Consider the following 23,018-nt stretch of genomic DNA (forward strand, 5'->3'; position numbering starts at 1 on the left):
CTCCTCATACAGCTTTTCCCGCCCCCGGGAACCCCTGTGCGCGTCCCCTGATTCCCTCACTTCCGGGTGCGCGCATTCTGCGGTCCTAAGTGACGTCACTGCTTGTCCCGCGCGCGCACCGCCCCCTCTGCGTCTGACTGACGAGACGTGACCGAGCCGAACCGAGCGGCACCGGGGAGAGGTGAGAGAACCGGGGATGGTGGCGGGGAGCCGCGTACTGCGGGTAAAAGCCTACCGGGGAGGGACATACGGGCTGCTGGGTGATGAGGCTGGATGAAGAGGGGGTGGGGCGGCTAAATATAGTCATCATCCATAATCTCCATTGATTTCCATCTCTGTATTTCCCGGCCACACGGACGGTCATTGATAATCATATAATGTGTAGTGTATATAACGGCTGCGTGTCGTGATGTGTCTATTATATATCTATATACCGGACTGTACACGATGCACCGCAACATCTACTGCCGGCTCATAACGTCTATTCATGTCTGTGGAAGGAAATTATCTCATATCTATCTATCTATCTCATATCTATCTATCTATCTCATATCTATCTATCTATCTCATATCTATCTATCTATCTCATTATCTATCTATCTATGTCATATCTATCTCATATCTATCTCTATCTATCTATCTATCTATCTCATATCTATCTCTATCTATCTATCTATCTATCTCATATCTATCTATCTATCTATCTATCTCATATCTATCTATCTATCTGTCATATCTATCTATCTATCTATCTATCTATCTATCTATCTATCTATCTATCTCTCTATCTATCTATCTCATATCTATCTATCTCATATCTATCTATCTATCTATCTATCTATCTCATATCTATCTATCTATCTATCTATCTATCTCATATCTATCTATCTCATATCTATCTATCTATCTCATATCTATCTATCTATCTATCTATCTATCTATCTATCTCATATCTATCTATCTATCTCATATCTATCTATCTATCTCATATCTATCTATCTCTCTCATATCTATCTATCTCTCTCATATCTATCTATCTATCTATCTATCTCATATCTATCTATCTATCTATCTATCTATCTATCTATCTATCTATCTATCTATCTATCTATCTATCTCATATCTATCTATCTATCTCATATCTATCTATCTATCTATCTATCTATCTATCTATCTATCTATCTATCTATCTATCTATCTATCTATCGTATAGTCGTCCAAAGACAGGCAGCACTCCAAGTTTAAGTGAAAAAATGGCTTTTATTTAGCCCTTGTGCAACGTTTCGGCTCAGCGTATGGAGCTTTTTTCACTTATACTTGGAGCGCTGCCTGTCTTTGGACGACTATACTTGGATTTGGAGCAGTGATCCAGCTCCCAGGGCGCGCGCCCATCCATAATTTTGACTGGTGCTGCTGGATTGTGGTTAGGTGTATGTTATTAATTTTATTACACTGCGAGGAGGCAGCTATGGGGGCAATATACGGTGTGTGGGCAGTTATGGGGGCAATATACGGTGTGTGGGCAGTTATGGGGGCAATATACGGTGTGTGGGCAGTTATGGGGGCAATATACGGTGTGTGGGCAGTTATGGGGGCAATATACGGTGTGTGGGCAGTTATGGGGGCAATATACGGTGTGTGGGCAGTTATGGGGGCAATATACGGTGTGTGGGCAGTTATGGGGGCAATATACGGTGTGTGGGCAGTTATGGGGGCAATATATGGTGTGTGGGCAGTTATGGGGGCAATATACGGTGTGTGGGCAGTTATGGGGGCAATATACGGTGTGTGGGCAGTTATGGGGGCAATATACGGTGTGTGGGCAGTTATGGGGGTATTATACTGTGTGTGGGCAGTTATGGGGGCATTATACTGTGTGTGGGCAGTTATGGGGGCAATATACGGTGTGTGGGCAGTTATGGGGGCAATATACGGTGTGTGGGCAGTTATGGGGGTATTATACTTTGAGGGGGCTGTTTGGGGGGGCCTAATACTTCATTATACTGTATGGGAGCATCGAATTGTATGGGGCATTATACTATGGGAGGCATAGTGTGGGGGGAATTATACTTTGTGTGGGGGCACTATGGGAGAATTATACAGTGTGGGGGCACTATGGGAGGCATTATAGTGGGGGGGGGGAAACTATGGGGGAATTATACAGGGTGGGGGCACTATGGGAGGCATTATAGTGGGGGGGAAACTATGGGGGAATTATACAGGGTGGGGGGGCAGTGTTGGGGGCATATTATATGCAGTAGTATACATCAGGCTCGGAATATATATTCAATGGCGTGGCATGCAAAAAGGGGTGTGGCCTAAATAATCATTCATTGTAATCCAGGTTACATGTTCAATTAATCGTGATTTTTATGTCGTTTATAGCTGCCCAGTCCTAACATACATACATTTATATACATACCCTAAGGGCTTGTCCACGCGCAACGGAATTACTGCAGAAAATTTCTGCAGCAATTCAGTTGAAAAACAGACATTCTCCTGCGGCAAAAACCTTCCATTTCCTGCCGTTTTTACGGCAGAAAATGGTGCATATTTTATTGCGTTTTTCACAATGTTGGGGGATGGCGACATCTGAAAAACGCAGCAATTCTGCACACTTTCCGCACCAGGAATTGATGTGCAGGACAATTTCGGTTCAGAATTTTTACGCGGCGTGTGGATGAGATTTGTTGAATGTTATCCCCTGTGCTGCTACTTTGTTCTGTTGCGCTTTTTCCCGTCTGAAATGGCGTGCGGAAAAAACGCGGCAATTCTGCAGTGTGTGGACGAGCCCTTATATATTCACTCACACACACACGCTCGCTCACACACTCGCTCGCTCACACACGCTCGCGCACGCTCGCTCGCGCACACACGCTCGCTCACGCTCGCTCGCGCACACTCGCTCGCACACGCACGCTGGCGCACACGCACGCTGGCGCACACGCTCGCTCACACTCGCACACACACACTCGCACACACACACTCGCGCACACACACACACACACTCGCACACACACACACACTCGCACACACACACACACTCGCACACACACACACACACTCGCACACACACACACACACTCGCACACACACACTCGCACACACACACTCGCACACTCCTACATACATTACATACACTTTGCTAATCTCCATCTCTTGTCACCTCAGGGAACCATCTGTCACCTCGGTGTATTTCGCCGTCTGTCCTGTGTGGTTCTATTCTCACTATTGTGGTGATGCTGAGTAGTTGTGCGTTGTGTAGATATTACGCCCTTCAGACCGTTTACACCTCCGGCAGGTGACCGCTAGACGACTACTTCCACCACCGTCATTGTATGTATGGGGAGATATTGTTCTCATGTTTGCTCGGACTATAAGTGCAGTCCAGTAATCTCCATTACAGTCCAGTCCGTGATCGTTGTTCCGTATGAAGCAGGGGACAGATGGCGGCTGTATGTGACAATAAACCTACACCCTCACACATACACATACAGACGCACCCAAGTTTAGGGTGAAGTGTAGAAGAAAAACTAATTTGCGCCATTAGATGCGCAGATGATAGGTGGGTCAGTCTGATAATCCGGCACCATTGGGACTCCCAACGTGCAGATTTATCTGAAATTCTGAACCATTAAATGTCACAACTATATACTGGGGTGCAGCTTCTAGGGGTAAGGCCCCGTTCACACGACAGTATTTTTCATCAGTAATTGCGGACCCATTCATTTCTATTGGCCACATACATACACCTTTCAGTATTTTACTGATGGGCGTCCGTGCTGGAAAAAAATCAGAGAACCCGTCCTATTCTTGTCAGTAATTACGGCAAGGACTGTGCCATAGAAGCCTATGGGCGCTTCCATAAATACGGACGGCTACTGATGAGCATCCGTAAACAGTCAGTGTTTACGGAAGCATTGCTAGGCAACATGTTGAGGACATCATTTGCAACCTCCCTCTTTTTGTAAGGATCCGTATATACAAATGGAATACGGATGCAATACGGACCGTATTTATGGACACCCTTCCGTATGTACGGATGAAATACGGATGCCTACTGATCCGTATTTACGGTCAGTATTTCGGGATAGATGAAAATACTGTCGTCTGCATGAGGCTTAAGCGGAGTCCCGCTCCTGGTCTTGAGGCGCTTCATACCGTTCTCCATTTTTATTTTGCAGCATGTGTAGATTACGCCTATTAGCTGATTGCGGGGCCCTGCTAATGGGATGAGCTGTTATTGCTGGGGAAAGCAATATGGCTGCAGGGGGAGGAAGCATTACTCAGGAAATCAATGGGCTCTTCGTGCAATTCTCAAATGCGCTGGGTCCTCCAGAGTGACGGATAGCGCAGTTTACCCTAATATGGTATTTTAAAGGGATTGTCAAGTTCTGCCAACCCCTTTAAAAGGGACGTGAACTCTGCGGTATAGATTTAATTCCATTTTCTGTGCAGTTGAATACAATCTATTATCCTCTGTTGTCAGCCATATTAGGCTGTGATGTTCTCTCCAGAGCTGAGAATCTCCAGAAACATTTGCATCGGTATGTGTGAGTGATATTCCCCTTATAATGCTGCCGCACTTTTATAAGCTGCTTAAAGTGGAGTGGCCCTTTAAATATCTTGAAATATGTATGCTGTACATAACGTCACGTGTTTCTTTGGAAGTGAAAGTCCGATGTCTGATACTCCGCTCCCACTGACTTCTTTTCTACTCTCTGGAGATCATTGGTCTACTACAACCTGTATCTCTCAATCTGCATGCTGGGAGTTGTTGTTTTGCAAGAGCTGGAGAGCCACAGGTTGGCGACTGGCTATAGATAATCAAGAAGATCACACGAGGTCATTACGTCCGTAATTGACGGACGTATTTCGGCCGCAAGTCCCGGACCGAACACAATGCAGGGAGCCGGGCTCCTAGCATCATACTTATGTACGACGCTAGGAGTCCCTGCCTCGCTGCGGGACAACTGTCCTGTACTGTAATCATGTTTTCCGTACGGGACAGTAGTTCCACGGAGAGGCAGGGACTCCTAGCATCGTACATAAGTATGATGCTAGGAGCCCGGCTCCCTGCACTGTGTTCGGTCCGGGACTTGCGGCCGAAATACGTCCGTCAATTACTGACGTAATGACCTCGTGTGAACATACCCTAACACATGACTGCTGGATCAGACTACACAAGGTATGTTTGTAGTCTGTAACCATGGAGACACCTAGGTCTACATAGGTGCTGTAGACGCACAACTTTAGGAGCTGTTTAAGCAAGACTTGCTTTATTTATTTTATATGCATCAGAGAATGAAAAAAAATTAATTCTTATGTATAACATCTTACACATCTAGGATGGTCTCCTTAGGCCTTGTTCACACGGTGCAATTTTTATGGCGATTCTGCTACTTTGTCGGCGGAGGATTTCATTACTTGCTCCTCACACTGTTTGGCAATAAGGAATTGTTTTCAGATCTTCCAGACGTTCGGCGCTGCTTATCGCTGTGTCCTCACTCGTCACCTGAAGACCCTCTGAATTACGGGCAGACGCTGCTTATATAAATGGCATATTGGAAATGGGTCACTTTAGAGGAAGTGACATCATAGAGACATGCGCATGGACCTGATGTCATATGACGTCCGTTTCGTCCTTCGAGAAACCCTCTATACTCCTCTTGTGACTCTGATCTGATTGTTGATCTTAAGCTCTGATAGGTGAAAGGATCTTGGTGTTATCTTACAGAAGGTCATAGCTCCTTAATGCCGCCTCCTGTGATTGGTGGAGAATACAATGTGGTAGCCATGTGTCTAGTGATGGAATCAGTGCAAATCTGAGTTGTTGTATCCTTCTATTAGTTGGTTATTTTCCTTTCTTTTAATGAACATTTCTCTCAAAATAAAAATCCCAGTGCAGGACCTGAGGGGGTGGAGCATGACACAAGAATTCTCTCTGAGGTTCTTTTCATCCCAGTCTCATGGCCCCCCCCCCTCAGGCTCTGCACTAGGGATATTACAGTGGTTTTGTTTTGCCTTGAGTGCCTGTCACCACATTATAAGTGCCCTGTCTCCTATATAAGGAGATCGGCGCTGTAATGTAGGTGACAGCAGTGCTTCTTATTTAAAAAAACAATCTATTTTAAACCACTTTATGAGCGATTTTTAGCTTTATGCTAATGAGTTGCTTAATGCCCACGTGGGCGTGTTCTACTGTAGACCAAGTGGGCGTTGTACAGAGGAGTGTATGACGCTGACCAATCAGTAACCAATCAGCGTCATACACTTCTCTCTGTTCATTTACACTGCACATAGCGATATAGATATATCACTATGTGCAGCCTCATACACACACTATAACATTACTGCAGTGTCCTGATAATGAATAGACATCACTACCAGCCTGGACATGATGTTTATTCAGAATCCTGACGCTTCTGAATCTTTTCTGTGAGATTCCAGCAAGGGAAGCGTAATCTCATTTGAAATGACAGGTTACATCGTAATCTCTAGAATTTAGTTGCGGAAATTCCGCATCGTTTACGCTACGTGGGAACCCGGCCAAAATAGTCTGTTCAGCTGTTTCTGTGTTGTTCTGGGTGACCAGCACTAGCCCATCACACAGCTTTTCACAGATCTGAATGGCATATAAATCTGCTTATAATATGGCTGCTTTTCAGTGTCCGTATTACAGCCGCGACCCCCAACGAATCTACTGCACCGACCTTACACCACTATTGGGCACTATGTTGGCCTAAATTGAACTGCAGTGGGATTTCTAAATTAGGGCCATGTAAAACTGCCCCAAATGTAAGTTTTCCTTTATTCGTGAACCAGAAGGCTCAGGATGAGCGTGGCTGGAGGTCCCTCCCTGGTAAGGGGCTGTTGCTGTGCATGGAGTAATAGGGGAACGCAGAGAAGGTGAAATCGTAATATAGGTCTGAGATTATGGCCAGTGAGCAGAGCTGCGGCCGCGGTCTGTGGGGCCTCCTGGAATAGCTGCTAGCGTGACGTGGTAGAACGGTTATGTACTAAGCTGGAGTCAACCCCACCGAGGTGTCTCATGTAGAATTAGTCCCAGCGCCGTAATCTCTTACATATATATATATTCTTCAGAGCGCGCGGCTCCTCCGTGGATGTGGAATGTAAATCTGCTGGAAATGTCGCTGTTTTCATAATGAATCTTGTTGTTCTCGTTTCTGTGTTTGGAAACGATGTAGATGGCAAATCCGTTCCTGTTACTATCACAGCAGCATTTCTACTGTATGTGCCGATCTATACCTAATCATATATATAATAGAGGTATATGCTCTCCACCCGCCTTGCCATATATACACGTGACTTCTTATTCTGACTTCGTAGTCTGTCCACCATCTTTACTGCATATCTCTATATACTAACCAGTGCTGTCAGTGTATACAGCTAAACCCTCTCCACCGCCTGCACTGCATACATATATATCCCCTCTGCCGCCTGCCCTGTATACAGCTATACCCTCTCCACCGCCTGCCCTATATGCAGCTGTACCCTCTCCACCGCCTGCCCTGTATACGGCTGTACCCTCTCCACTGCCTGCCCTGTATACGGCTGTACCCTCTCCACCGCCTGCCCTGTATACGGCTGTACCCTCTCCACCGCCTGCCCTGTATACGGCTGTACCCTCTCCACCGCCTGCCCTGTATACGGCTGTACCCTCTCCACCGCCTGCCCTGTATACGGCTGTACCCTCTCCACCGCCTGCCCTGTATACGGCTGTACCCTCTCCACCGCCTGCCCTGTATACGGCTGTACCCTCTCCACCGCCTGCCCTGTATACGGCTGTACCCTCTCCACCGCCTGCCCTGTATACGGCTGTACCCTCTCCACCGCCTGCCCTGTATACGGCTGTACCCTCTCCACCGCCTGCCCTGTATACGGCTGTACCCTCTCCACCGCCTGCCCTGTATACGGCTGTACCCTCTCCACCGCCTGCCCTGTATACGGCTGTACCCTCTCCACCGCCTGCCCTGTATACGGCTGTACCCTCTCCACCGCCTGCCCTGTATACGGCTGCACCCTCTCCACCGCCTGCCCTGTATACGGCTGCACCCTCTCCACCGCCTGCCCTGTATACGGCTGCACCCTCTCCACCGCCTGCCCTGTATACGGCCGCACCCTCTCCACCGCCTGCCCTGTATACGGCCGCGCCCTCTCCACCGCCTGCCCTGTGTAAGGCCGCGCCCTCTCCACCGCCTGCCCCGTGTACGACCGCGCCCTCTCCACCGCCTGCCCCGTGTACGACCGCGCCCTCTCCACCGCCTGCCCCGTGTACGTCCGCGCCCTCTCCACCGCCTGCCCCGCGTACGGCTGCGCCCTCCACCGCCTGCCCCGCGTGCGGCTGCGCCCTCTCCACCGCCTGCCCCGCGTGCGGCTGCGCCCTCTCCACCGCCTGCCCCGCGTGCGGCTGCGCCCTCTCCACCGCCTGCCCCGCGTGCGGCTGCGCCCTCTCCACCGCCTGCCCCGCGTGCGGGTGCGCCCTCTCCACCGCCTGCCCCGCGTGCGGCTGCGCCCTCTCCACCGCCTGCCCCGCGTGCGGCTGCGCCCTCTCCACCGCCTGCCCCGCGTGCGGCTGCGCCCTCTCCACCGCCTGCCCCGCGTGCGGCTGCGCCCTCTCCACCGCCTGCCCCGCGTGCGGCTGCGCCCTCTCCACCGCCTGCCCACAGACTGGAATATGAGACGTTTGCGTTGTTAACACTTTCTGTTCCCTCACATGACTTGCATACAGCCGTCCACCCAACTCCTTTCACAAACATACCAGCTGATGCGTAACCCCAGTGTTAACCCCTTCCTTGCTGCAGAGCAGCAGCATGACAAATGGGGCTTGTAGCTCTCCTTCCTCCGGCCACTGACCGCTCTGCGACGGGATATCTCTTGGGTGACGGATTTCCAGCTCAGCGTTCACTTTCGCCTCTCCAGCCCTTCAGGCGATGTGGCTTGACAAACAGACATTGGCGAAAGGCAGATTCATGGGGTTCCTGCCAGCAGCCGGCTCTCTGCTGTGTAATAAAAACGAGTGAACCAGAGACCCGTCCTGTATAATGTCCACAGCCTTGTAATAGAGGAATGGAAATATTGATCCCCCCTTTTCCTTAATTTGGTTTAATCACCGGTTGACTGAGCCGCTACAATCTCATGTATTCCTGCAGGTTGAAGAAATTTATAGATGACGACTGACTATAGTCCTGTGTGCTTTTCAGGGCCTGCGGAAAGCTGGGTGATCACCTCTAATGGCTGCCGTTTTATGGTTGTCATCTGACCAGGAATAACACATAAAAGGACTACACAGAGTCCAAGTACCTGTTGTGGGGGGACGTAACCGTCCGGCCTGGAACAAATAATAGGACCCTATAGAGAACGTTTGTTGTGGCGGATTAAAAAAAATCCTTTAATGTGAAATCCAGAATCTTTATAATATATTTTTATTCCCTTTTTGTCCTTAGTTTTCAGTTTTTGTTTTTTTTTTGTATTAGGCCCCATCCACACGAACTTATTTTTCCGGCCTGCAATTCCCCACAAATCTGCGAGAGAATTACGGCCCCATTCATTTCAATGGGTCCATGCACACGACCACGGCTTCCACCGCCCGGGCATTGCCCAGGAGCCTGGACCGCAAAAAGAACGGACATGTCTTATTACGGCCGCATCTTGCTGTCCAGGCTCATAGAAATTAATGAACGGCCCGCGGGTGACCATCCTGGCCGTGCACGCCACTACGGTCGTGTACATGAGGCCTTACCCGGGGCAATATAGAATGAACATTTCCTGTACTGCGAGTTGTTGCTTCACCAGTTTTTCCAGAGGTCACTCAAGCTCTTTAGTGATTTTATACGTTTCTGTAACTTTCTCATATACTTTGTGTTTCCGTTCCTTATTTTCAAGATCTCTGCTTGCTGACAATAAATCCAGTAGCTGAAAACGCACACGGAGCTAAAACTTCCCACAGCTGAGGGTTTGCTACTATCCCGCTTAAATCCTATCCTCTGTGAAGCAAATCGTCTGAGCTACAGACTGGTACTTTTTTGGTTGTGTTCACACGGCGGTTCGGCTGACCTTTCCATCATCTATGACCGCAAGTATAATGCAGCATGCGGCGCTATTCTTGCTGTTAAAACTGGAACTTTGGCATCAATGGGGCCCATCGAGCATTGTTTAGATCCACCCAGGCCGTTGTTATGAACGGAAGCCATGACGCAAACGGGAACATAGTTTGATATCGGCAGGTAAAGCTATCGGGGCAAGGATGTCTGCTGTTGATGTGTTTAGCTCACAGAGGACTGTCTAGACTGGATACAATTGTAACAAACACTCAGCTGTGAGGTCCGGATGGGATTTATCCTGAGTGAACGAGATGGTTCCCATTTACTGACAGTAAATAGAGATCTTGAAACCGAGGGATCGCAGTCTTTCTCCGCTGCATAAATTACTCAGAGAGAGGGGGAAAAAATGACAATCAAAGGGCAAGATCATTATGGTTGGTGTCTTATGATCATACTCTGCGGGAAGTTCACTGGCGGGTTAATGAATACATCGGTGGAGGTCACATGGTTAGTCTCTGGTATAGGTAAAATATACTAGACGTGCCTTTAAACACGTTGTGCTCCGTAGGTATATTATATATGTGCAGCACTGATCATATTGCCTTATTTAAAGGGATACCGCCCTTGTCTTCTATTCTATCTCTAGTGCTCCCTGTTATCATCCATTTCAGGCTAGGGAGTGTCTGACTCAATGTGATGAGGAAGTGTAGAAACCTCCCTGCCCCCGTGATCACTGCTATGTCACATATCTCCAGACACCTCGCCATCCATATGTGTGGCTGACCTCATCCGCGCCTCGTACATCGCGGCTGTAATTCGGTATACTGCACCGGGTTTGGGTGAGTCTTGCTCTTACGGACTCGTTTCCTTTGCTTCTGTTTTTAGCATGAATTCAGCACCATCAGCGGATCAGGCGTTTGATTGATTTTTTTTTTTAACTGTTTCTTTGCTGTGTGCATTATTAGTTTTGCAGCAGAGGGGTTAATGACCTTGCTTTTCACTCCCTTCCTGTATAAGAGATTGATCGCCCCCCATACAATTGGTCAGACAGAACATTGATTGTCATGGGGGGAGGATTGTCATAATTTTATGTTGTGTTTTATATACTCGTGCCGTTGCATGGGCCGATGCCCGTCTGTCGGATGTTCTAGTTGTGTTTGCTAAGGAGGGTTATCCCTGAAATGTCCCTTTTTTTTTTTTTTTTTTATTTATTTATTTATTTTCTAACAAAAGGTCTCTCTTCCCAGTATACTTAAAGGGGTTCTCCACTTTGGACAGTCCATTCTTGTTAGAAGGGTGTTTTTACAATAAGCAGATCACAAGGTGTCGTCCTGCTGGAACCCAAAGCAATCCGCTGTGATCGGTGTGTGAATCTTGCAGTAAGTGTTTTCCCTGCAGCACCCCCACAGGAGAAATGAGGCATTACACAGCGTCCATTTATATCTGTGTGTTGTCTGGGTAATACAGGACAGGTCCTCCAGAGACGCTCCATGTAACCGCTCTCCACTCAGATACGATCCTGAACAGCGAACCCTGTCTATTAACTCATTGGGGCGATACTTATCCTATATCCACAGCCACCTTTACTTTTCTTCTAACTTGATCCCCTAGTAGAGAAGGCGATCTGACGATCTCTAATCCTTTCTTGTTTTATACAGGACATATTCTCTTGATCCCCCAGAAATCATCCAAATGCCCGCTGTTGTGTTGGGATTTCTGATTTAATATTGGTATCTTTATAGGGGTTGTCCAGTTCTAAGAAATTGATGGCCTATTCTCGGGATCTGTCGGGGTCTGACTCCCGGGATCCCCACCGATCAGCGGTTTTGAAGGGGTCGCAGCACTTTTACGAGCTCTTCTTCCCCTTCGTTTTCTTTACTGCACATTTTCTCTACACTTGTAGCAGTGGTTTACAGCGTTACAGCCTACTCCCATTTGAGTGATCGGTGGGGGTGTGACGGAGTTGGACCTCGACCGATCAGATGTTGATGGCCTTTCCCGAGGATGGAATTTCATAGGACTGGACATCCCCCTTTAAGCAATTGTTATTTATGCAGTTTCAATGTCTCACTGATCGCACTGCAGAACATAGATTTGTATTCAGCAGGAGAGGATTGGCGATCGGCTGCTACTGTCTGTGTCGATCTCAGAGACTATGGATTGAAGGGTGTCTATAATAAACCTTATAGATGATGACTTTTGACCCCTCTACTGTTCCCGATAATCACGAGACTTGCGTTACCAGACGGATGAAGGCTTATTGAGCTTATTATCTGTGGATCTAGTGATGGCGTCCTCTCACCTCCGACCCCGCAGACCATTAAAGAGAGAACGTACTGAGCAGCAGATGGTGGGGAGGAGGGGAGATCACAGTGTATTAGAAAGGGCTCTTCCCGAGGGGATTTAACTGTGTGAGGACATTTGTCCCTCGTACTGACTCCTCGTCACTGCCTACTTGCTGCCGCCTTGTTTATGCCGCTTTTCTCCGAATTCCGGCACAATGACGATGGCCACGTGTTACCCAACCGTGCTTTTGGTTTTATTGCTGCCTTCTGTTTGTTTGCATCTATGCAAATATTATGGAACAGATCAGTGTCTCCAACCATTGGCTGTCAGGACATGCTGGGAGTTGTAGTTTTGCAACACCTGTATAGCCAGATGATGATGACTACTGCCTTAGGCCTCATGCACACGACCGTATTTTTGTCCACCCGTAAATACTGGCGTAAATACGGGTCCGGTGTCACACGTATTCGACCTGTATTGCACCAGTATTTACGGGCACGTTTTTGGCTGCAAAATTGCACTGCACTAATCGGCAGCCCCTTCTCTCTATCAGTGCAGGATAAAGAGAAGGGGCAGCCCTTTCCGTAATAAAAGTAAAAGAAATTCATACTTACCGGCCGTTGTCTTGGTGACGCGTCCCTCTCCTGACATCCAGTACGACCTCCCTGGGTGACACGGTAGTCCATGTGAACGCTGCAGCCTGTGATTGGCTGCAGCGGTCACATGGTCTGAAATGTCATCCCGGGAGGCCAGACTGGAGGAAGAAGCAGGGAGTTCTCGGTAAGTATGAACGTCTTTTATTTACAGGTTGATGTATATTGTGATCGGTAGTCACTGTCCAGGGTGCCGATCGCTTAACTCTTTCAGCACCCTGGACAGTGACTATTTACTGACGTCGCCTAGCAACGCTCCCGTAATTACGGCCTGAAATAGGACATGTTCTATCTTTTTCAACGGCACGGGCACCTTCCCTTAAGCATATGGGGAGATAGAAGTCCATGGGCCCGTAATTGAGTTTTTACGGTCGTGTGCATGAGGCCTTATAGAATTGTCACCTGATTTGGACAAGGTCGTAGCTAGGTGCCAGCATGGTCGGACTCCTCAGGGTAATTTTTAGGTCTTTCCAGCCGATCCTTATTGTTTTGGTCAAGACGTTGACCCTCACCACACAGTCCTAGGCTTCCACAAGGGACTACCTGCTTTAGACCCTTTCCACGTGCTTTTTGGTGGAATCCACTAATTATCTGATGTCTTTGGGCCAACCAGCCTGAATCTTTGCTCCACTTTCGATAAGCGGCACCATATTCTGACAGACACTTATCTCTCTGACCTTGTTGAAATAACATGCGTGCCTGGCCAAACTGATTGGGTTGTTAATTAGGGAGACCACGAAGGGGCGATCATCTTGCTAACGTTTTACATGTCTACTTTAGTTGTCCATCACATTATCGTAGTGTCGCCTTTTATTGTTGTTCTCAATGACAGACTATGATGAATCCGACACATTCCCGTCTCGGTCCTTACACTATGGCTCTAGTCCCTGGTCTCATCTGCAGTGTCTAAGGCCACTAGTCTGACTGCTTATATGCATACGGCCGCCATGTTTTGCGTTTTTTGTTGCTCGAGCTTAAATTAGTTGTATGAGGTTAGAAAAACATGGAAGCTTTCTTCCAGAAACAGCGCCACTTTTGTCCATGAGCTGTGTCTGGTATTGCAGCTCCGTTCCATTCACTTATAAAGCTGAGCTGCAATACCGGACACGTCTCCTAAACAAAAGTGGCGCTGTTTCTGCTAGAAAGCAGCCATGTTTTTCTAACCTCATACAACCCTTTTGATGCACTGATAACAGGACACGGGTTGGACTGGCTGAACCTGTGCGTCTTCTCGTTAAATGGGGGACTTGTCAAACATTGACTAACTTGAAGTGTGAGTGGAGAAGTAGAGACGCTGCTCCTCTCAGACGTACGGGTGTAGGGGATGTTATGATTTGTCATTGTTTGTAGAATATTCGGCCTTTGACAGACATCTTTGTTTATTTATTTTTTCTTCTCGTCCGTCCAAGATAACTAATACTCTCCTTCTTCTTTTTAGTGACAAAAGATGGCGGACCAACGGCAGCGCTCCCTCTCTACCTCCGGAGAATCCCTGTATCATGTTCTAGGACTGGATAAGAATGCCACATCTGATGACATCAAAAGATGTTACCGGTGGGTAAAGGGCCTTTTACACCGGCCAATAAGCGGCCGCTGCAGCGAATCATGGTTGATCGACGCTCGTTTGCTCCGGTCACACGGAGCTATGGATGGGGACGAGCGCTCGTTACTCTGATCGCTCGTCCTCATACATTATAACCATGTCGGCAGCGCGTCTCCCGGTTTACACACCAAGATGCGCTGCCGACAACCAGAATATTTTACTTTCTTAAAACGATACGACCGGCAGATGATCGAGCGTTTTCCCGTTCATCTGCTGATCGCTGCCCTTTTTACACAAGGCAATTAATCGGCAACGAGCGTTCTATGAACGCTCATCTGCCCGATAATCGTCCAGTGTAAAACCCCCTTTAGAGCTATGCCTCACCCCGCATATATGCTGATGTCACTCAAACAGCTTCATAGGGGTTGTTCAGGATTAGAAAAACATGACTGCTTAGTTGCAGAAACAGTGCCACACTTGTTCATGGTTGTGTCTGGTACTGCAGCTCCATTGAGGTTAATGGAATTGAGCTGCAATACCGGACACAACCTGTGGGCAGGTGTGGCGCTGTTTTTGGAAGGAAGCAGCCATGTTTTTCTAATCACGGACAACGGTTGTAAAGGGATTTGTTATACATTTACAAAGCTGCTTCTTATTCGAGGTTTCCATGTAAATTTATTATATCATGAGGAGTACGGCAACTTTCTAATATGCTTTGTGTATTCCAAGATCTCTGCTTGTTCACAGTGAATGGAACATTCTTGTTAAGGGACCCACATAGACCTGATACTTTTCACAGCGGAGGGTTTGCTACTTTTTTATCCGGTTTAGACCGTTCTACGTGAGCTAAATACATAAGCAACCCAGATCTCTCTCCTTTTCTTATTTTGTTGTAGTTTGTTACAATGTATCAGCACAGGTGAAATGTATCAGAATGTACTTCACAGAGGATTGTCTAGATTGGACACAACTGTAGCAACCGCTCCGCTGTGAGAAGTAGGTTTTTCAGCCTGAGAAGTAGAAGGTTTTTCAGCAAGAAAGTTAAATTCGTTGACAGCAAATATAGATCTTCAGATTGGTGAGGAACTGAAACGCAAAGTATATTAGAAAGTTGCTGAATAAGCTTTATTTTCGTGACGCTGGAAGGCCCCTTAAAGGGACAGTACCCTTGGCATCCGTATGTAGGAGTAAGTGGCGTTCCAGGTTTCTTGTGACCTCCGTTGTAAAATCTTGGATCCGTAACCAGGGCCGGTCTTGAGGAAGACTCCGGTTAATGAGCCACAAAGTTGCAGCTGGGAGCAAATAATGAACGGCGTTGACACGTTGCAGATTCTTTCTTGGATAATATGGGGGGGGGGGTCACAATGTTATAGGAAATGTTATATATATTTATTATTGCATCTTGCAGAAAGTTAGCATTGAAATACCATCCAGATAAAAACCCAGATAATCCAGAAGCCTCCGAGAAATTCAAGGAGATCAACAATGCGCACGGTATACTAACGGACGCTACAAAGAGAAATATCTATGACAAGTACGGCTCACTCGGCCTCTACGTTGCAGAACAGTTCGGGGAAGAGAATGTTAACACATACTTTGTGCTGTCCAGCTGGTGGGCGAAGGTAAGTCGTGCTGGTGGAGAGCCAGGTCGTAAAGATTATATATTGAGTGTTATGTATAGCTGTCTCCAGGCTCTATATATTGAGTTCTATGTATAGCGGTCTCCCCCAGTCTCTCTATAATTGAGTGCTATGTATAGCTGTCTCCCGGGTCTCCCCCAGTCTCTCTATATTGAGTGCTATGTATAGCTGTCTCCCGGGTCTCCCCCAGTCTCTCTATAATTGAGTGCTATGTATAGCTGTCTCCCGGGTCTCCCCCAGTCTCTCTATATTGAGTGCTATGTATAGCTGTCTCCCGGGTCTCCCCCAGTCTCTATATTGAGTGCTATGTATAGCTGTCTCCCCCAGTCTCTCTATATTGAGTGCTATGTATAGCTGTCTCCAGGCTCTATATATTGAGTTCTATGTATAGCGGTCTCCCCCAGTCTCTCTATAATTGAGTGCTATGTATAGCTGTCTCCCGGGTCTCCCCCAGTCTCTCTATATTGAGTGCTATGTATAGCTGTCTCCCGGGTCTCCCCCAGTCTCTCTATAATTGAGTGCTATGTATAGCTGTCTCCCGGGTCTCCCCCAGTCTCTCTATATTGAGTGCTATGTATAGCTGTCTCCCGGGTCTCCCCCAGTCTCTATATTGAGTGCTATGTATAGCTGTCTCCCCCAGTCTCTCTATATTGAGTGCTATGTATAGCTGTCTCCAGGCTCTATATATTGAGTTCTATGTATAGCGGTCTCCCCCAGTCTCTCTATAATTGAGTGCTATGTATAGCTGTCTCCCGGGTCTCCCCCAGTCTCTCTATATTGAGTGCTATGTATAGCTGTCTCCCGGGTCTCCCCCAGTCTCTCTATATTGAGTGCTATGTATAGCTGTCTCCCGGGTCTCCCCCAGTCTCTCTATATTGAGTGCTATGTATAGCTGTCTCCCCCAGTCTCTCTATATTGAGTGCTATGTATAGCTGTCTCCAGGCTCTATATATTGAGTTCTATGTATAGCGGTCTCCCCCAGTCTCTCTATAATTGAGTGCTATGTATAGCTGTCTCCCGGGTCTCCCCCAGTCTCTATATATTGAGTGCTATGTATAGCTGTCTCCCGGGTCTCCCCCAGTCTCTCTATATTGAGTGCTATGTATAGCTGTCTCCCCCAGTCTCTCTATATTGAGTGCAATGTATAGCTGTCTCCCCCAGTCTCTCTATATTGAGGTCTATGTATAGCTGTCTCCCTGGTCTCCCCCAGTCTCTCTATATTGAGTGCTATGTATAGCTGTCTCCCGGGTCTCCCCCAGTCTCTCTATATTGAGTGCTATGTATAGCTGTCTCCCGGGTCTCCCCCAGTCTCTCTATATTGAGTGCTATGTATAGCTGTCTCCCGGGTCTCCCCCAGTCTCTCTATATTGAGTGCTATGTATAGCTGTCTCCCGGGTCTCCCCCAGTCTCTCTATATTGAGTGCTATGTATAGCGGTCTCCCTGGTCTCCCCCAGTCTCTCTATATTGAGTTCTATGTATAGCTGTATCCCTGGTCTCCCCCAGTCTCTCTATATTGAGTGCTATGTATAGCTGTCTCCCCCAGTCTCTCTATATTGAGTGCTATGTATAGCTGTCTCCCTGGTCTCCCCCAGTCTCTCTATATTGAGTGCTATGTATAGCTGTCTCCCTGGTCTCCCCCAGTCTCTCTATATTGAGTGCTATGTATAGCTGTCTCCCGGGTCTCCCCCAGTCTCTCTATATTGAGTGCTATGTATAGCTGTCTCCCGGGTCTCCCCCAGTCTCTCTATATTGAGTGCTATGTATAGCTGTATCCCTGGTCTCCCCCAGTCTCTCTATATTGAGTGCTATGTATAGCTGTCTCCCTGGTCTCCCCCAGTCTCTCTATATTGAGTGCTATGTATAGCTGTCTCCCGGGTCTCCCCCAGTCTCTCTATATTGAGTGCTATGTATAGCTGTCTCCCGGGTCTCCCCCAGTCTCTCTATATTGAGTGCTATGTATAGCTGTCTCCCGGGTCTCCCCCAGTCTCTCTATATTGAGTGCTATGTATAGCTGTATCCCTGGTCTCCCCCAGTCTCTCTATATTGAGTGCTATGTATAGCTGTCTCCCTGGTCTCCCCCAGTCTCTCTATATTGCGTGCTATGTATAGCTGTCTCCCTGGTCTCCCCCAGTCTCTCTATATTGAGTGCTATGTATAGCTGTCTCCCTGGTCTCCCCCAGTTTCTCTATATTGAGTGCTATGTATAGCTGTCTCCCTGGTCTCCCCCAGTCTCTCTATATTGAGTGCTATGTATAGCTGTATCCCTGGTCTCCCCCAGTCTCTCTATATTGAGTGCTATGTATAGCTGTATCCCTGGTCTCCCCCAGTCTCTCTATATTGAGTGCTATGTATAGCTGTCTCCCTGGTCTCCCCCAGTCTCTCTATATTGAGTGCTATGTATAGCTGTCTCCCTGGTCTCCCCCAGTCTCTCTATATTGAGTGCTATGTATAGCTGTCTCCCTGGTCTCCCCTGGCTCTCGATACCCCTTGGTTGTGGTCTGTGGTTTGTCTTGTTGAGGGGCAAATATGCATAATACGGGTTGGTATTTGATTTCAATCTGGATCTTTGATCTTTCTTTCACTTTTTATCTGTACCCCTTATCCAGTGATTACATATTTATGTACTGGTTATTTAAGAGCTGTTTTTGTACAGTATTGTTGAATATCTATATATTGAGTGCTATGTATAGCTGTCTCCCCTGGCTCTATATATAGAGTTCTACGTATAGCTGTCTCCCCTGGCTCTATATATAGAGTGCTACGTATAGCGGTCTCCCCAGGCTCTATATATAGAGTGCTATGTATAGCTGTCTCCCCAGGCTCTATATATAGAGTGCTATGTATAGCTGTCTCCCCAGGCTCTATATATAGAGTGCTACGTATAGCTGTCTCCCCAGGCTCTATATATTGAGCACTCTGTATAGCTGCAGTCTCTGGTCCTTACACCTCTGGGGGCTGTATGTGACTTTTGCTTGTCTCCCCATGTTCTATATATTGAGTGCTATGTATAGCTGTCTCCCCAGGCTCTATATATTGAGTGCTATGTATAGCGGTCTCCCCAGGCTCTATATATTGAGTGCTATGTATAGCTGTCTCCCCAGGCTCTATATATAGAGTGCTACGTATAGCGGTCTCCCTGGTCTCCCCAGGCTCTATATATTGAGTGTTATGTATAGCTTTCTCACCAGGCTCTATATATAGAGTGCTACGTATAGCGGTCTCCCTGGTCTCCCCAGGCTCTATATATTGAGTGTTATGTATAGCTGTCTCCCCAGGCTCTATATATTGAGTGCTATGTATAGCTGTCTCCCTTGGCTCTATATATTGAGCACTCTGTATAGCTGCAGTTTCTGGTCCTTACACCTCTGGGGGCTGTATGTGACTTTTGCTTGTCTCCCCATGTTCTATATATTGAGTGTTATGTATAGCTTTCTCACCAGGCTCTATATATAGAGTGCTACGTATAGCGGTCTCCCTGGTCTCCCCAGGCTCTATATATTGAGTGTTATGTATAGCTTTCTCACCAGGCTCTATATATAGAGTGCTACGTATAGCGGTCTCCCTGGTCTCCCCAGGCTCTATATATTGAGTGTTATGTATAGCTGTCTCCCCAGGCTCTATATATTGAGTGTTATGTATAGCTTTCTCACCAGGCTCTATATATAGAGTGCTACGTATAGCGGTCTCCCTGGTCTCCCCAGGCTCTATATATTGAGTGTTATGTATAGCTTTCTCCCCTGGCTCTATATATTGAATGCTATGTATAGCTGTCTCCCTTGGCTCTATATATTGAGTGCTATGTATAGCTGTCTCCCCAGGCTCTATATATTGAGTGCTATGTATAGCTGTCTCCCCAGGCTCTATATATAGAGTGCTACGTATAGCTGTCTCCCTGGTCTCCCCAGGCTCTATATATTGAGTGTTATGTATAGCTTTCTCCCCAGTCTCTATATATTGAGTGTTATGTATAGCTTTCTCCCCTGGCTCTATATATTGAGTGCTATGTATAGCTGTCTCCCTGGTCTTCCCAGGCTCTATATATTGAGTTCTACGTATAGCTGTCTTCCCAGGCTCTATATATTGAGTTCTACGTATAGCTGTCTCCCCAGGCTCTATATATTGAGTGCTATGTATAGCTGTCTTCCCAGGCTCTATATATTGAGTGCTATGTATAGCTGTCTTCCCAGGCTCTATATATTGAGTGCTACGTATAGCTGTCTCCCTGGTCTCCCCAGGCTCTATATATTGAGTGCTATGTATAGCTGTCTCCCTGGTCTCCCCAGGCTCTATATATTGAGTGTTATGTATAGCTTTCTCCCCAGGCTCTATATATTGAGTGTTATGTATAGCTTTCTCCCCTGGCTCTATATATTGAGTGCTATGTATAGCTGTCTCCCTGGTCTCCCCAGGCTCTATATATTGAGTGCTATGTATAGCTTTCTCCCCAGTCTCTATATATTGAGTGCTATGTATAGCTGTCTCCCTTGGCTCTATATATTGATTGCTATGTATAGCTGTCTCCCCAGGCTCTATATATTGAGTGCTATGTATAGCTGTCTCCCCAGGCTCTATATATTGAGTGCTATGTATAGCTGTCTCCCCAGGCTCTATATATAGAGTGCTACGTATAGCTGTCTCCCTGGTCTCCCCAGGCTCTATATATTGAGTGTTATGTATAGCTTTCTCCCCTGGCTCTATATATTGAGTGCTATGTATAGCTGTCTCCCTGGTCTTCCCAGGCTCTATATATTGAGTTCTACGTATAGCTGTCTTCCCAGGCTCTATATATTGAGTTCTACGTATAGCTGTCTCCCCAGGCTCTATATATTGAGTGCTATGTATAGCTGTCTTCCCAGGCTCTATATATTGAGTGCTATGTATAGCTGTCTTCCCAGGCTCTATATATTGAGTGCTACGTATAGCTGTCTTCCCAGGCTCTATATATATTGAGTGCTATGTATAGCTGTCTTCCCAGGCTCTATATATTGAGTGCTACGTATAGCTGTCTCCCTGGTCTCCCCAGGCTCTATATATTGAGTGCTATGTATAGCTGTCTCCCTGGTCTCCCCAGGCTCTATATATTGAGCACTCTGTATAGCTGCAGTCTCTGGTCCTTACACCTCTGGGGGCTGTATGTGACTTTTGCTTGTCTCCCCAGGCTCTATATATTCAGTGCTATGTATAGCTGTGACTTTTGCTTGTCTCCTCAGGCTCTTTTCATGTTCTGCGGCCTGATCACCGGATGTTACTGCTGCTGCTGTCTCTGCTGTTGCTGTAATTGCTGCTGTGGAAAGTGTAAACCACGGCCCCCCGAAGGAGAAGAGACAGACTTCTACGTGTCCCCCGAGGACCTGGAGGCACAGATGCAGTCTGATGAAAGGGGTGAGTAATGCTAAAGGTTGAATGTTGTGCGGGACATGTACAAAAAGACGGCAGAGAAGAAGCATTAAGATTCCCAATGGCAACCGGTCAAGTTTTCCTTCCAGCCCATATGGCCGCAGGTAAACCACGTAACGTCCAGGCACAAGTGACTTTGTCTGCAAAAGGGAGTATAGCGATGCAGAAACCTACAGCAACAATCAATGCCGTATACATTGTACTCCATACACATCACGTGTGCAGGTCTTCCCTGATGAGTGTTGGTTCAGGCGCTCCACTTTAATCCCTTTCCATTTACTATCAGCTGTGACAATATCAAAAAATTCTTTGAACTCCCGATCCGTTCCGATAATCCGGCACCATGAGTTCCGAATCTGTTAAATCATCAACTTGGGAAGGGTTACATAGCTATTTATTAAACAAACTATAAGCAGGTCAATTTGCCTTTGATCTAATGAGCACCTCGATCATTAAAGGGGCACACGCTGCAATATTAATCTGATCATTGCATCGGCTTCTTCCAACCTTTTTCATTTTGCTGCAGTATTGGAACCACCAACAGCGCCAAAACTATAAATGTTACTTTTCTATTTCAGATACTACTGATATCCCAGTGTTGGTACAACCCATGTCAGCCACGGAGACCACACAGCTCACCACCGACTCCCACGCCAGCTACCGCACCGACAGCGTATTCAACTGAGCGTGTGCGGGACCCCCCAGGTCACTAGGATTAGAGAGGAGGGGGAGAACTGATCTCATCCTACAGCCCTCTGTGTAATGATACCCCCATCCCCTCATCTGACCAGCTATTATCTTGTCCCCTCGGTGCGGTGATTGAACATCCGGGGAGTAAAGCGCATGCTCACCACTCACCTTCCCACCCCCCCACTTTCCTTTTCATGATCAAATCTTTTTAATTTATTTTTCTTTTGTTTGTGTCTAGTTTTTAATGGGTATATTTTTGTATGGGGACCTGTTACTTCTGCACCCCTCCCTTCTTAACCCTTTGTTACCCTCTGAGCGTGCCGAATCCAGCCCTCCGTTACGTTCTCGGTATGCGGTGTGTCATGTTCCAGATCAGCGTGACGGGGGCAAAAATTGATCTCTTAGCACAGATTACTTCCTGTGTTATTTTTCCCCGTGTTCCCCTGAAGATGCGTTTTAATTCTGTGTACGTCACATCGTAGTCTGAGTGTGTGGGTGGACCTGCTGTGTGTGAGTGACAGGGACGCCGTCCAATCAGCTTCTCTCTCCTGGCATGAAGGGCGTTTTACAGAAGAGGACGGTTCTGCTGCTGTAATGTCATTTTTTTTTTTTTTTTTTTCCCCTGCGTAAAATTGTTTACTGGCAGACAGCAGAATTGGCTCGACCATATACATGCGCCCGAAAAAAAAGACATAATTTTCTAAATCTGTTTTTTAAGTCTTTTTAAACCGATAGCACAGACAT

General features: G+C 47.1%; 1 protein-coding gene across 1 annotated transcript; it reads left to right on the forward strand.

Moving 5' to 3' along the window:
- The first annotated feature begins 5 nt into the window (after window positions 1–5).
- On the forward strand, window positions 6–22,490 carry LOC142666486 (dnaJ homolog subfamily C member 5). The gene is made up of 5 exons (XM_075846553.1): window positions 6–181; window positions 14,442–14,557; window positions 15,955–16,168; window positions 21,398–21,569; window positions 22,163–22,490. The coding sequence occupies exons 2-5, from the start codon at window positions 14,451–14,453 to the stop codon at window positions 22,267–22,269; spliced, it is 600 nt and encodes a 199-aa protein (XP_075702668.1). The 5' UTR covers window positions 6–181; window positions 14,442–14,450; the 3' UTR covers window positions 22,270–22,490.
- The last annotated feature ends 528 nt before the right edge of the window (window positions 22,491–23,018 follow it).

This window comes from Rhinoderma darwinii, chromosome 13, assembly GCF_050947455.1.
Source record: "Rhinoderma darwinii isolate aRhiDar2 chromosome 13, aRhiDar2.hap1, whole genome shotgun sequence".
NCBI lineage: Eukaryota > Metazoa > Chordata > Amphibia > Anura > Rhinodermatidae > Rhinoderma > Rhinoderma darwinii.